At 39.8% G+C, this 13,277-nt stretch overlaps 1 protein-coding gene across 1 annotated transcript in view; it reads left to right on the forward strand.

Moving 5' to 3' along the window:
- Positions 1 to 2,793: 2,793 nt before the first annotated feature.
- NUDT14 (nudix hydrolase 14) overlaps positions 2,794 to 13,277 on the forward strand; it is a 64,241-nt gene continuing 53,757 nt past the window's right edge. The window contains exon 1 of the mRNA XM_054161752.1: positions 2,794 to 2,987. Within this exon, the coding sequence (XP_054017727.1) occupies positions 2,907 to 2,987 (81 nt within the window). The 5' untranslated portion in view covers positions 2,794 to 2,906. The remainder of the gene's footprint in view (positions 2,988 to 13,277) is intronic.

Here is a 13,277-nt window from a genome sequence, read left to right on the forward strand (position 1 = left end):
AGTTTGGATGTAAGAAGTTTTGTAACTAATAATCTAGGGATGTAATTATAGAAATTTAAATTGTATTTTATGGAGTAGTATTAATTTAAAAGATTTTGCAAGCAGTTAAAGTATCAAAACCATCTCACTAAAGTTTACAGTCAAGAATACAATACTTGAGCAACTTGGAATTATGGGGGATATTAGGGATGTCAAGTAACGCGTAAGGGAGCAGTTCATTGATCTGCTAGATGATGATTATCAGAGGATACAAATCCATACAGGGCAGCACTGTATGTACACCTGATGCATCAACATCCTCTCAAATTGCTCCAGTGGAAGTGACGACTACATGGTGGACACCTCTGCCCTAACAGGACCTTGTGCATCAAAACAGCTCTTCTGGTCCCTGAGCTGAGATGCTGAGCAGTGCCTCTGCAATGTATCCTCTCTCGTATGTCTTGCTGCAAAGCCAGTGCATCTAGAGCCAGGTCAGAACCACTGCACCAGTCAGCACAGGCAAGCTGTAAAAGCAGTGCAAGGGAGCAGAAAATGAGTGCATCTCACCCATCGAAAAGTAAGTTACTCTCATTTATTGTTGTCCATTGGAATAAGGGGGAACTGAAGAGCATTTCCCTCCCAAAAGTGTTTCTGGGCTAGCAAGTCAGTTGCTTCACAGGGTATCTAGGACTTAATGGAGAACCATAATGAAATCCAGGTGCAGCTGCTCAACACTAGTCCTGCTACGCAGGATTTACTTTTTCTGTTTATTCTCTCACTCAGATTTCACCTGTAAAACAGTAACACTAAGGCAGCTCCTCAGTCTCAGACTGTTAAATCCTTAGTTCAGCTGGCTTATTCACAAAGGTATTTTTTCAATAAAGAAGTCTACAACTTTCAACCACAATAATTACACTAGAGCACACTGAAATGCGTTTTCCTATGACACTGCACTCAGCTGTCCCAGGTACATTAGTGAGACAGGTCTGTGACACATCACAACCCCATAAGCATCCCACCTAAGACTAAGAATGGAACAAGCAATCCATCACATGCTATGACACGTTACCCAAAACACACACACACTCAAAACTTTAAAGTGGTGTCAGAATGTTTATTGAAGAGGGCAATCTAACTGGCTGAACCAACCTGGGTACCCAGTAATTTTTAACATAAGCAAACAGAGATACTATAAACTTGCTGTACATGGAAACTGTGTTTATACTTAAATTGGACTTGGAAGATTGAAATAATTTAATACAAAAAATATAGTGTAAGTTCCCAGGAGCTCTGAATGACCTCAAGATCATTTAAAAACCAGAAACATAGGGACATATCCAGAGATGCAAATAAAGTTAAACAAATATTTTTAAAGTCAGCTAATAAAATACATTTAGTTGCCTGTTCAATAGCTTTGCAAATATACTTTAAATAAAACACACTTTTCAGTCCACTCAAACAATTTTGTCATTTTAACAGAACTGATGGTAAGCGTTCTGCAACGTAAGTGCTGCCTCATTTACTTCTTTAGTGAGTTTTGTAAGTGCTGGATGTGTTCCTTTAACCACACTACTAGGATTCTCACTACCACATAAAGTCTTACTACCACATAAAGAGATAATAAACTTTCTTAGTGATACAGTGGAAGACTAGTAGAGAGGAAAAAAAAAAAAGAGACAAGAAATTTCAGATTATTCTCAGTATAGTCAATACACTGATAAAATAATAATTTTTATAGCAACTAAAGCAGCAGTACTCTGGAACATCTGCACAGAAAGTAAACACAAGTCAGAGAGATACTGAGCACAACAAATTTTTGTCCATGAATCTAAAAAATCACAATCAAGAGCATTAAAAATTCCAGAGGAATCTATCCTAATATTACATAATAATGATCAAACTCCTACAAAAATCAGGAGACACTGAAATCTAACAGCAATTTTTAAAAAACGAAGTAAAAGAAAACGGTAATCATTTTGAAACTCTGTTGCTGATAAAGCTAGAGAAGTCTCATGCAGCTGCATTTATTCTTCTGCCAGGGGCTCAGTGCATGGCCATGACTGAAAGAGTTCTCAAACACTGGAATAGGCTCCTCATGGAGGTGGTAGAATCCCCATCTCTGGCGTAGTTTAAAGATGTGCAGACTTAGTGCTAAGGCACGTGGTTTCGTACCAGACGTGGTAGAGATACATAGTGGTTGGACTGTGAAGCTGATCCTAAGAGATAAAGTTTAAGAAGCACCAAATAATGTACCGCAGGACAACAATTAATCTATATTTGTACCTGCACTTTCCACACCACCCACACAACTCCCATTTTGATGTGCATATGCTACACAGGCAGATATAAGAGATTGTATTTGAACACTAAGGTCCTCATCCTGCAAAACCTCATGTACAACCAGGATCAAAACGATGTGTCGAAGTTCAGCCTGTAGGTATGTCGTCTTCAGAGGAAGGGCCTGGTTTCTGTTTAGTGCAGGAGTACCCCTTTAATTTTGGTGGAAGGTGGAAACAAGCGACAGCTGGAGAACTTTTGCCAGCCGTTTTGAGGGCCTGACATCACAAACAGGTGGCTTTGAGTTCAGGTGACAAAACTCCCGTGTGCTGTTGCCGTGTCCCCTTTCTCGGGGTGAAACCCAGTATTTCGGTTCGTCACAGAGAAAGAAGGGTGTCTGTCACCCCCGCCTGAAGCCGGCCTGCCAGGGAAAGAACTCCCGGGCTCCGTAACGCGGCCCTGCGCCGCAGTCAGCAGCCACGGGCTCAGCGCGCACCAGCGCCGCGCCCCCCCTCGCCCGGTTTGGCTGGACCCTGCCCGGCTGTCTTCGGCCCTGCCCGCCGCCCTTCGGCCCAGCCGCCAGCGGCTGCGCACTCCTCTCCCCTTCTTCCCCTTCCTCCTCCTCCTGGCGGCCGCTGCCCACAGCAGGGATGGAGGCCATCGAAGAGCTGGAGCTCAAACCCTGCACCTCCTCCCTCTACCTGCGGCCTTTCCGGCTCTGTTACCGGCAGGTGAGTGGCGCCAGGGACTCGCCTCTTGGCGCCCGACCAGCTCCTTCCCTCTCGGCGGGGCCGTTCCGTCCCGCCCCTTCTTTCCGTCGTTGACTGCCGGTTGGGAGGAGGGCTGGCTGGCCAGCAGGCGCTTGGGGTGCCCTGTCACCCCCCCGCCGCCGCCATTTTGGACAGTGGCGGTGTAGCTGGTGGCGTGTGCGCCTCAGCATCATGGCGCTCTTCCGCGGAGTAGGCCCTCAGGTGGCTGTACTCCCCTGGTCCGCCCGCCGTAGCCTTACCTGGCCTGCGGGGCTCTAAGTGGACAGTGGCGGTATCCCTAAAGACCGATGACCGTGATAGCTACTGCCTTGAGGCGTGCTTCCAGCTCCTTCATGCCCCGAGGTGCCTGCTACTGTACGGTGTTTTTAGGGGAGCCTCTTGCTTTAGCGTTGGTAGGTGCAGATCGAACCTGCTGCCGGACAGCCCTCGACGCAGCAGGTTATTAATTACATCAGTAAGTTACGCTGCTGCTCTGCCAGGCCAGCCTCAACCCTGGCATGTGGGAAGTGGGGAATGAAATCCCTTTCCTTACTATATTTACATCAACTTGAGTCACCTTTCACAGAATCCCTGAAAACTGATAACCTCCAACAGTGGCAAGAATGCAAGGCGCAAAAGGAAAGTCACTTCTCACAGGATAAAGTGCTGTGTGTGCCTTTTCTGACAGCAAGATCCTGCATAAAACTAGTTGCTCTAGCAGAAGATACAGCCCTGGCCAGTCTAGCGTGAGCTTTTGCCCAGGCAGATAGATGGAAGTGGAATTGCAGAAGAATTTGGACAGACTTTTCTGCAGACTGCACCTTCTTGTACTCCTTTGCTTCTAGACACATCAGTTGAAAAGGCAGAAGAGGGAATGCATATGAAGGAGTTGTGTTTAAGTCCAGCAATGAGATAAACATGGAAAACAAAAACCAAGGATTCAAATAGTGTGCCTCAAAGCAAAATGATCTTTTAAAAACTCTTACAAATAAATTTTATAAATTATTTTGTTAAAGATAGCTCCTCATTGTCTGGGATAAGTAAAACATTCTCATTTGTCAATATCTGAAAGCTTTACACTGAATTCTTTCCTTTTAGGTATCAGAAGAAAGCCTGAAGAATATTCTTTCATGTTCTAAATTTTTGTTGACTTATTTCTTTCTTTCATTTGTGAGGCATGCTCTGTTTACATGAGAAATGGGATTTAATTAAAATGTACAAAACACTATCACAAAATTACATTTAATTGAAAACAAGTGCCTTAAATGTGATGAATATTGTAAAGAGAAATAAGGATGTGTTTGGTCAAGTGTTACAATTTGTGCAAAGACCAGTATTGCCACCAAAAGAAGTAGACTTGCCTCTACTGCACATCTTGCCACTTACCCTTGCACAAGAATTTTGTGCAGCAGCACTGAGCTGGGTCAGTTATCTAGTCCAGGTGAAACCTAATATGGCCAAAAGAAGAAGTTAGTTTTAACCTACACCAGATACCTGATTCAATGCAAATGGTTACTCTGGCAGACAGGAGGTGGTAATGTGGTGGTTAGGGATGAGCATTTTGGGGCTGGTTGAGATTGTTTCTCTTGGCCACAGCACTGTCTTAAAATCAACCTGAAAATACACAGGAGCTGGCTTTGGCCCAGCCTACTGCATAAGCTGGACAAATGCACCTGACCCAAGAGACAGGCCCTATGTTTATTAAAAACATTTTTCACTTAAAACCTGACTTACTAACCAGAGGAAATACTACATATTTTTAGTCATTTGACTAATTATTTCAGCATCATTTAGACCTGCTGAAAAACTATTTAAATACCTAAGCAGTTGTGTCTAAAATACAGGCAAGTTAGGTGTCTGAGCTGCTTAAGAATCTTTGAAAATTCCACAACTCATCTAAAACTGAGAATTATTTTGAAATCTAGCCCTTAATTGTAAAGAGTTTATGCTGAGTAGCAGTTGTGAAACTTCTTTTATTCACCAGATGGGAAAAAAGGGAAACTTTTCATCTCAATTCCTAATTGATGTTGTATCTCAAAGTAAAATTAGTTTCGCCTTTCCATCAGTTCTCTGCATGTACTTGCTGAACTTAACCCCAATGTAATAAAATATTTTCTGAATAACAGAATAATCTAAATGAGGAAAATTGAAATAATGGCATTTGTTACACTGCAGAAACCAAGACTGGTGTAAATGCTTACTTTCTGCAATATGTGGCATCATGCTGTAATTGGAAGGCTTGAGGCAGTCTTGCAGGTACTTCTTGTGAAGCTGTAACGTCCCCTATAATTTGCTGCAGTCTGAAGAAGATTGGGACATACTTTTGTGTGTACATAGTATTGATGAAGGATGATTTGAACCTTGAAGATGGCAATTTTGAAACCTGTTTTCAAACAGAAACGTTCCTAAAATAGGCATTGGTATTTCAACATAGCTCCTCTGTCCAAAGATGCATGTACAACGACAGGTTCTTTACTTTATTAGTTTGGGGTTTTTTACAGCTACTTCTCTTCTCTGCAAACAGGAAATTGAAAGAACTTTTATGTACTGCATGTGATTTTAAGATTGTTTCTGAGCACTCATGAACACTTAACATTACAACACTGATTTCTAGACATTTCATCATGAACATGTACATAAACCCATCTTCTTTGGGTCAAAAACTGGCTGAATGGCCAGATCCAAGGCGTGATGGTGAGCATAGTTAAATCCATTTGGCAGCCAGTCACAAGTGGTTTTCCAAAGGGTTCAGTATTGGGGCCAGTTTGCTTTAACATCTTTATCGATGACCTTGATGAGTTGATTGAGTGTACCCTCAGTAAGTTTGCAGTGTGCATGAAGCTGGGTGGGAGGTTAAGGAAGGCTCTGCAGAGAAATCTGGACAGGTTGGATGGTTGGGCTGGAGCCAGCTGTATGGCATTCAACAAGGCCAAGTACCGTGTCCTTCACTTCAGTCACTAAACCGCCATGCAGTGCTGCAAGCGCTACAGGCTTGGGTAAGAGTGGTGGAGTCACCACCCGTGGGGGTGTTTAAAAGATGTTTGGATGAAGCGCTCAGGGAGTAGTAAAAGCTGGAGTCGTCATTTGGATTTAACACGTTCTGGTCTGTTACATATAGGAATACTCTTCCAAAAGATGACAAACATATTGGTCTCTGGCTATTTAGCAGTAGTGAGGATTGTCATAATGATTTATGCCCATGGGGGATCTGCTTTTCAAATAAAGGGTCATGAGAACTTTTCCTACAAGATCTTCCATCTTCCTTTTCCTCTGTCCACTTACATTTTAATGCAAGTGATGAATTCTCAATGTTTCTTACAGAGAGTGAAAGTAGATGACATGCCCTTCTGAAATAATTCTGTTTTGAACCACATGAGTTGAGGCAATGTGCAGCTTGTTAGGCATCCAGGCTGCAGGGACTGGCCAGACTCTCCAGACAACTCATGGTACCAGCCACTTTTAAAAATTACTTACTGTGTCTTTCTGTAGTGCAAAGGTAGAAATGGAAGTGCAGTTAAGGAGTCATGGAACTCAGCAAACTGTATGCAGATTTGATTAGACCCCATGTGTAAAGTAAGGTACAGTTTAAAACTATATTCAAAATAGGCATCTGCCAGCTTGTCAAAATGGACCTTACTTTCCTCTTGGGATTTTCAGCTGCCAACCCTTTCCTCAAGATGGGGCCCTTAGTTAATTAAGCCATGTTATTTAAGTAGGGTGGCCTGAGAATAAGAGATGGACAAAGTACCTCACATAGTTTGATGAATATACTCTTCATTTTGTCAGTAAGAACCCTGTTTATGTATTTTTGTTCTTGTGGTTCTGAAATAAAAGAATTAATTTAAATACAGGGTAGCATCTGGCTAGTTTTAATGTATACTGCCCTCAAAGTGCAAATTGATTTGTTGTCTAAAGTGGCCTTTTTTAAAAAAGCATATACCACGTCTTGAAGAATTGGCTTCTTTACCAGGAACTCCATGGTAAATCAGTTTTCACTTTTTTCTATTGAAGTTTTTCTGCTTTTCATAAATAATTTATTCAAGAGACCAGAGGGATGGCTAATGAGAGATTAACTCAATGCCCAAGGGCTAGGGCATTTCCCTGGGATGTGGTGGAGTCAGGCTGCAAGATCTTGCTTCAATTAATATAGCTTCCCACATCACAGAAGAGTGTGCTCACTGCTGAGAAACACATTTGTGTGTAAATCTTCAACTCTCTTTTGTGTGTGTGTTAGCCAGGCACTGGCCTGTATATTAGATGGGGGGCGAAAAAAAAAGTTTAGGAATTCTGATGAAGTAGGCCACGAGTACTAACACTTGAGCAGAGGTGTTAGAATTTTGGGCCTCATTAAGTATCTAAATGTGAATTTGGGTTCAATACAGTCTCCTTAATTAACACCTGAGCAACGATTTCAGTAGTTGTGCATTCTGGGTTTGAACCCTAACACAAGTCTTTTGATAGTCAGAGCTCTGGTGAATCTTGCAATTGGTTGTAATTTAAGAAGTTACTGCATGCAATTGTTTGCAACAGTTATTAGCCTCTGAGAATCAGCAGAAAGGAAAGTAGTTTTGTCTCAGCTTTCACTCTGCTGTTTCAGTTTAAACCCATCTCCATGAGCCCTTTAAGCTAAATTACTGAGCTTTGCGTAGAACTATGTGAATTGCCCTTGAATATTCTTATGGAGACCTCTGTGCTGGGGACAGTATCCTTCAAGGGGAGGCAAAACATCAGTTTAGGGGAAGCATCTAACTGGGGCAATAATATCTTGAGCTGTAACAGAAACTTTTGCCTAAAGCTCATGGATCAAAGTCTTTGTAGATCTAGCCCAGACTCCTATAGCTTTGTTTTTAGAGATTGTTCTGGCAAGGGAGCTCTTGCCACTGTTTCCTTGCATTGTATAAACAGAGATGTGCAATCTGCCCAGGAAATTTTAGAAGTTTGCTACTAGACTAATAACTGTCAGTAATTTTCCCGGATTGAATATAAATTAGTTTGTATTTTGAATTTGTGAGAGGGTGGATGGGCATCTGCTTCAGTGATGTGGGATAAACCTCAAGAACTCTGCATATCATATAGTCAGTAGTGGTAAATTTGAACTATTTGCTGTTTTGTGAGCTTCACATTCCTTTCACACTTCAGAGTTAGTCCTGTGCCTGTGCATCACATTCCCTCTATTGACTGAATGTTTAAAATCATTATTTTGGAAGTTAAACATGAAGAATGTTACCTTGAATTTCATTTTAATGCATGATGTTTTCATTCACTGTTAAGGGAATTCAATTATAGTATCTTTGCGCTTCATTGTAACTCTAAAGTAATTTTCAAGACTTGTAGATTTTAACACATCATGAACTTTGTAATGGGTAGAAAATATACTTCAGGAGAAGTGTGCAATTCATCAGTGAGAAAGGAATTTCTAATCTTAAATCTGGCATTTCTTTCTTTGTGACCATAAGCATCCACTCTGTTCCTGTGCCTTAAAATTTAACTGGAAGCGTCATGAAGATTAAAATATGTATACATGCAGAATGAAGTGAGGCCCGTGTCAGTAATGTCATGAAAAAAAAGCAAAGCAGTACAATGTGACAGTGATATTAACAAGCTGGTTTTGCATTCAGAATTTTTTTTAATCTGGCAGTAGCACCATGAATGTGCCCAGCTGCCTGAAATATTCTCTGGAACTTCCGCCTGCTTTTTTATAAACATAAAACATTCTTTTCTGTTTTGACAGTTAAAAATGGTTCTGTTGAGGGAGTAAACAGATTTTTAAGTTACCTGTTCAAACAAGTAATTCTTCTGTTGAATCTTCAAAAGGCTCCAGTAGTAGGAAATATGCTACCAAATAATGCGTTTATTTGCAGTTCTTTTTTTTGCAAAGCAGTAAAAGGAGATGCCATCTTGGCTGCAAAATTTGTCTCATTTTCTTCGCTTTGTCAAGTCTGTTATGTCAGTATAGAGTATTTGCATTCTTAACTGCAAACATACTGCTTCTAGCTCAGGAAGTCCCTAAGCTGCACATTGCAGAATGCTGGGAGTATTTGAACAATATATTCCTTAGGCTTCTTTCAGATCCTGGACGAGACAGATTTTTGATCTGACCTGACTGCTGCTGTGTTAACCAGGAATTATGATTTAGTGAAGTATTACTCGTTTTTTTGTGGGTGAAAAAGAAGAAACCTGAAGTTTTGCAATGACAGCATTCCTAATGAGTTAAGTACCAAGAGAACATAATTTCCTTTGAGAGAAAAAGAATTATCTTTGCAATTAGAGCACAGGTTTAAGAAAAGAAAGTAAGAAACCTAGGCATATCTGCTTCTGTCTCTGCCATACACTTTGAATTCAACTCTGGATATTTGTGTAAGATCATTTCATGTCAGACATTTATGAATTATTAAAGGGGGAAATGAGAAGAATTAGTTATTAAGAGTAGTAGTTATAAAGAGCACTATTACTTGGTTTTGTTTCAGTGAGTATTACCTTGTATTAGTCTTAATTACTATATTCAGCATGCTTTGACCAGTGAATATAGCGTTCCTTGAAGTAAATACTTGAAGTTGGCAGTGTCAAAAGTTTGTAATTTTAGGTCAATCATATTGTCACTTACTGGTATGAATGGGCTCTCTCAAGCATCTTCTGTAGCATCCTTGCAAAGGGCTGGAATGTCTCTGCAAGGCATAAATGAACATTCACCTCTCATTTAATATCATCAGTAGCTAGACTATTTGGGTTACTGTGCACTAGCTGTGAAGTTAAGACTAAGTATTATTAGGAGCTACTTAAGTTGTAGGTAGCTTAAACTAGTATTTTCTGAGTTCTGATACATAGTGCACTGGGGATCATTGGACTACTTGTAGGTCATCCATGTGACTAAATTAAGAAAAGCAGGATAATTAACAGACTTTAATGTGCTACCAGGGCCTGAAGCTTCACTAGATGTTTCCAGGTCTGAAAACTAAGAGGTTGAAAACCATTGGTTTTGACAATACTTCCCCGGTAGACTCATCTGCAAGGGCTTGTCTACACAGGACTTTCCTGATTAACTCCATGTCTCATTCTACAACAAAGAGTCTGGTTCTGTTTATGTTAAACCATTTTCAAAGTACAATTGCACTTTGAATTCATACCCTACCTTAATCCATGTTAACTTTCAGTACATGCCCTGAGGGAGCAGTAAACTAAACCGAATGACTGTGTCCACACAGGGGTTTAATGGATTTTAACTAGCAGAATTCAAGTTCATCAAGGTATTTATTTAAGATTAATTTTCTTCATGTCCTGGTATAGACAAGCCCCAAGAAGAAAAGTGATGGTTTAGTTGTAAGTGAATGAACAATGTTATAAAATCCATTACTGAGATTTTATTACAGGGAGTTTTGGGTGTAAAATATGTCTACGATAGGGTTTAAAGTAGGGGGGGTTGTCATGTTTGTCACTTCTGTAGCAATTGAGAAATAAAGTAGTGGTTATGTTCTACAACAACTAACTGCTTTGTTTTTCAGTTTGGATCAAAATACATATGTCTACTTAAAATAACAGAAATTTTGTTTCCCAAGTACAAAAAAATTTGTCATCTGAATCACAGTTTCAGTTAAGACATTATGTGTATTTGGTATGTTTTGAAGCAGATGAACACCCTTAACATTTTAAGTGTTTCTAGCAAATCTGAGTATTATGGAAATCAGACATTTTCTGTAAATGGGAGTATACTTTAAAGTGTTTGGGTTTGATGGTCTATATGAGATTAAATGATACTTTATTATATTCCTGAAAATACAAGTGTGTTTTAGATAACATTTTTGCCTCAACTACTGCCATATTTAAAACACATTAGTATTCTCAGCTGTAACGTATAAAAGGTCAGTTCCCATGCTTTGAAAACTCTTTACAAGTTGATGTTTCATAAATAAGAATGTTTTACACAGCAGGCATATAAAGTTAACTGTCCCTCTGACTTGCATTCAGATTAGTTATTCTTCATAATTTTAAGCTAAAACAAGTTAAAGAAGCTACCTTTTTGGTGCTGTCCTTCAAACATTGATCAAAACCTTGTTAATACAGTAACAGCAAAGTTTAAACAAAGTAAAGCTCAGTTTTTCTTAGTGGTCAGCTCATGTCACACTAAAGCCCTGATCACTGATCAAAACAGCATTAATTATTTGTTTCACGTTGTGGTTGCTGTGTCAAAATCCTTTAAATACCTCTTGGAGCTGAGAGGGAATCTTACGGCCTGTGACAGAGCAGCTGGTCTGGACATGGGCTGATGCCCCAGTTGACAGGTTGTTGGATTAGAAAGAATATCAAAGGCAGTGAGTAAGATTAGGGATAAGTGAACATCTGACAGCAGTTTGCAGCAGGGGAGAACAGATGATAAACAATGGGAGCGGGGTAAGTGGGGGGGGAGAGAGGTGAGAAGGCCATGGGAAAAGTGTGGCGGCAATCACTAAAGCTCCAGGTTGCTGAGCTTCATGAATAGAACAGGAAATGGGATTTGCTGGGACAGATGTGCTGAGCAGTGATGAATGCATTATAGGGAAATGAGGCTAAACTCCTAAAGGTGAGAGATGTTCTTTCTCTGAAAAGAGAAAGTATGAAAAAGAAAAAAACTACCCTCCTGGAGAAGTAAGCATTAGTACTTGAAAACTAATGCAGAAAGAAATAATGCTAATGGTAATTCTAATTACATGGTTATTCCACAGTAGTATTCATGACAATCTCTGGGTCATGCACTTCTAGAGTAACAACTTTACAATGCTGTTACATACATAGGAGTGCTAGTATTTGTTAAACTAAAAATTGCACAAACAGAATAGTTTGAAGGATGGAACAGTCTGAATGGTGGCTGTGACTGGGTAGTGCTCAGATGCATATTCTGTTTCTGGCATGTATTGTGTAGCACTCGCATAACATATGTTTGATCTTGCCACCCTTAAAAAGTTGTTCTGAGTGATCTTGTGAGGTCTTTCCATCCTTACTTTTTTTCGGTTCTGTAAAGTGCTTGTATGCTTGTAGAAAATAATATGTAACTGTTCTGTTCCTTAGGACATTGTTTCTGTACTTCAGAAACTTCTTTAGTTTGTATTCTTGATGAATCCTTTTCCAATATTTATGAGAGGATTATTTCAGAAAGCGACAGAAACTTTTTGTCTCTTTACTGGTAGGACTATATGTAAGTTCAGTGACTTAGAATTTTTTCTGTGTTTTTTTTTTCCCTAATTTTTAAATAAAATTTCATTAAACAGATCTCACATTATCATTTTAGTGGTGTATTACTTCAGCAGAAGGGGGAGGTGCAGAAAGTATGATCCTTGGCATTGCTCCGAAGAAATATTCATCATTTACTCTTAGATATTACTACGTTTTTTCCACAATGTATTCTTCCAGTTTGTTTTACAAATACAAGCTTGCTAAAATAAGGTAGAAACACAAACTACAAGAATCACCAACTGGAAAACATAAAGCTCAGTGGTGTGAGGACAAGAGGTGACTTAGCTGTAATGGGAATGCCCACCATCTGTCTTTCCTGACCTCCACTCTCTTGCATGTGCTGCCCCTGTCCTCAAGATGAGGAGATGTAGCTGACCTCCTTTAGTCCTTGTTTGCTTCTAGCCTTGTGTAGTGTAACTGTAGCTCTGGATTTTAAAAGAATAAGGGATTGTAACTAGAATCTGGGCAGAATAGGTATGTCCCATAGTCCTGCTTCTTCAAAATAACTGTTCATGTGGCAGCAATGCTGCCTGTGGTGTTTTAGCCACAGCAGGCTCACTTGAATACAGTAACTGAGGCGTCTGTAGAGCTCTGGAGCTGTAGAAGTTCCCCAAAATTAGTGATCAACAAAGATTGTACATCAGGTGGCCATAGTAATGAAGAAGTAAAATGGTGGTAAGCAGAGGAAAAACGTAGATAAAAAGTACGCCATATGGTTTCTGATAAGCATAAGAACTGTACTAATAGTTCTGTTTTCCATAAAACTGATATCTGCATTAGCACAATACTACAATTGAAGAACTTGACATTTATTATGGGCAGTTCCCATTTTTAGAGTGGCTGAACATTATTTGCAGTTGGCCTGTATAGTTCTTCACTTTGTATCCCAATAGTTAAATTGTTACAGGGTAACTGTCAATATGAAGGTTTCAGAAATAACTGCATTAAAACATTGAAGTGTATATAAGTCACTAATCAAATACTATTACATTAAATTATTTGAATGTTGGATGTATATGACTTCTAAGTAACAGGAACATTTCTCTCTATCAGAACTCTCCTCAGCAT

The sequence above is a fragment of the Dryobates pubescens genome, chromosome 5 (assembly GCF_014839835.1).
Source record: "Dryobates pubescens isolate bDryPub1 chromosome 5, bDryPub1.pri, whole genome shotgun sequence".
Lineage (NCBI taxonomy): Eukaryota > Metazoa > Chordata > Aves > Piciformes > Picidae > Dryobates > Dryobates pubescens.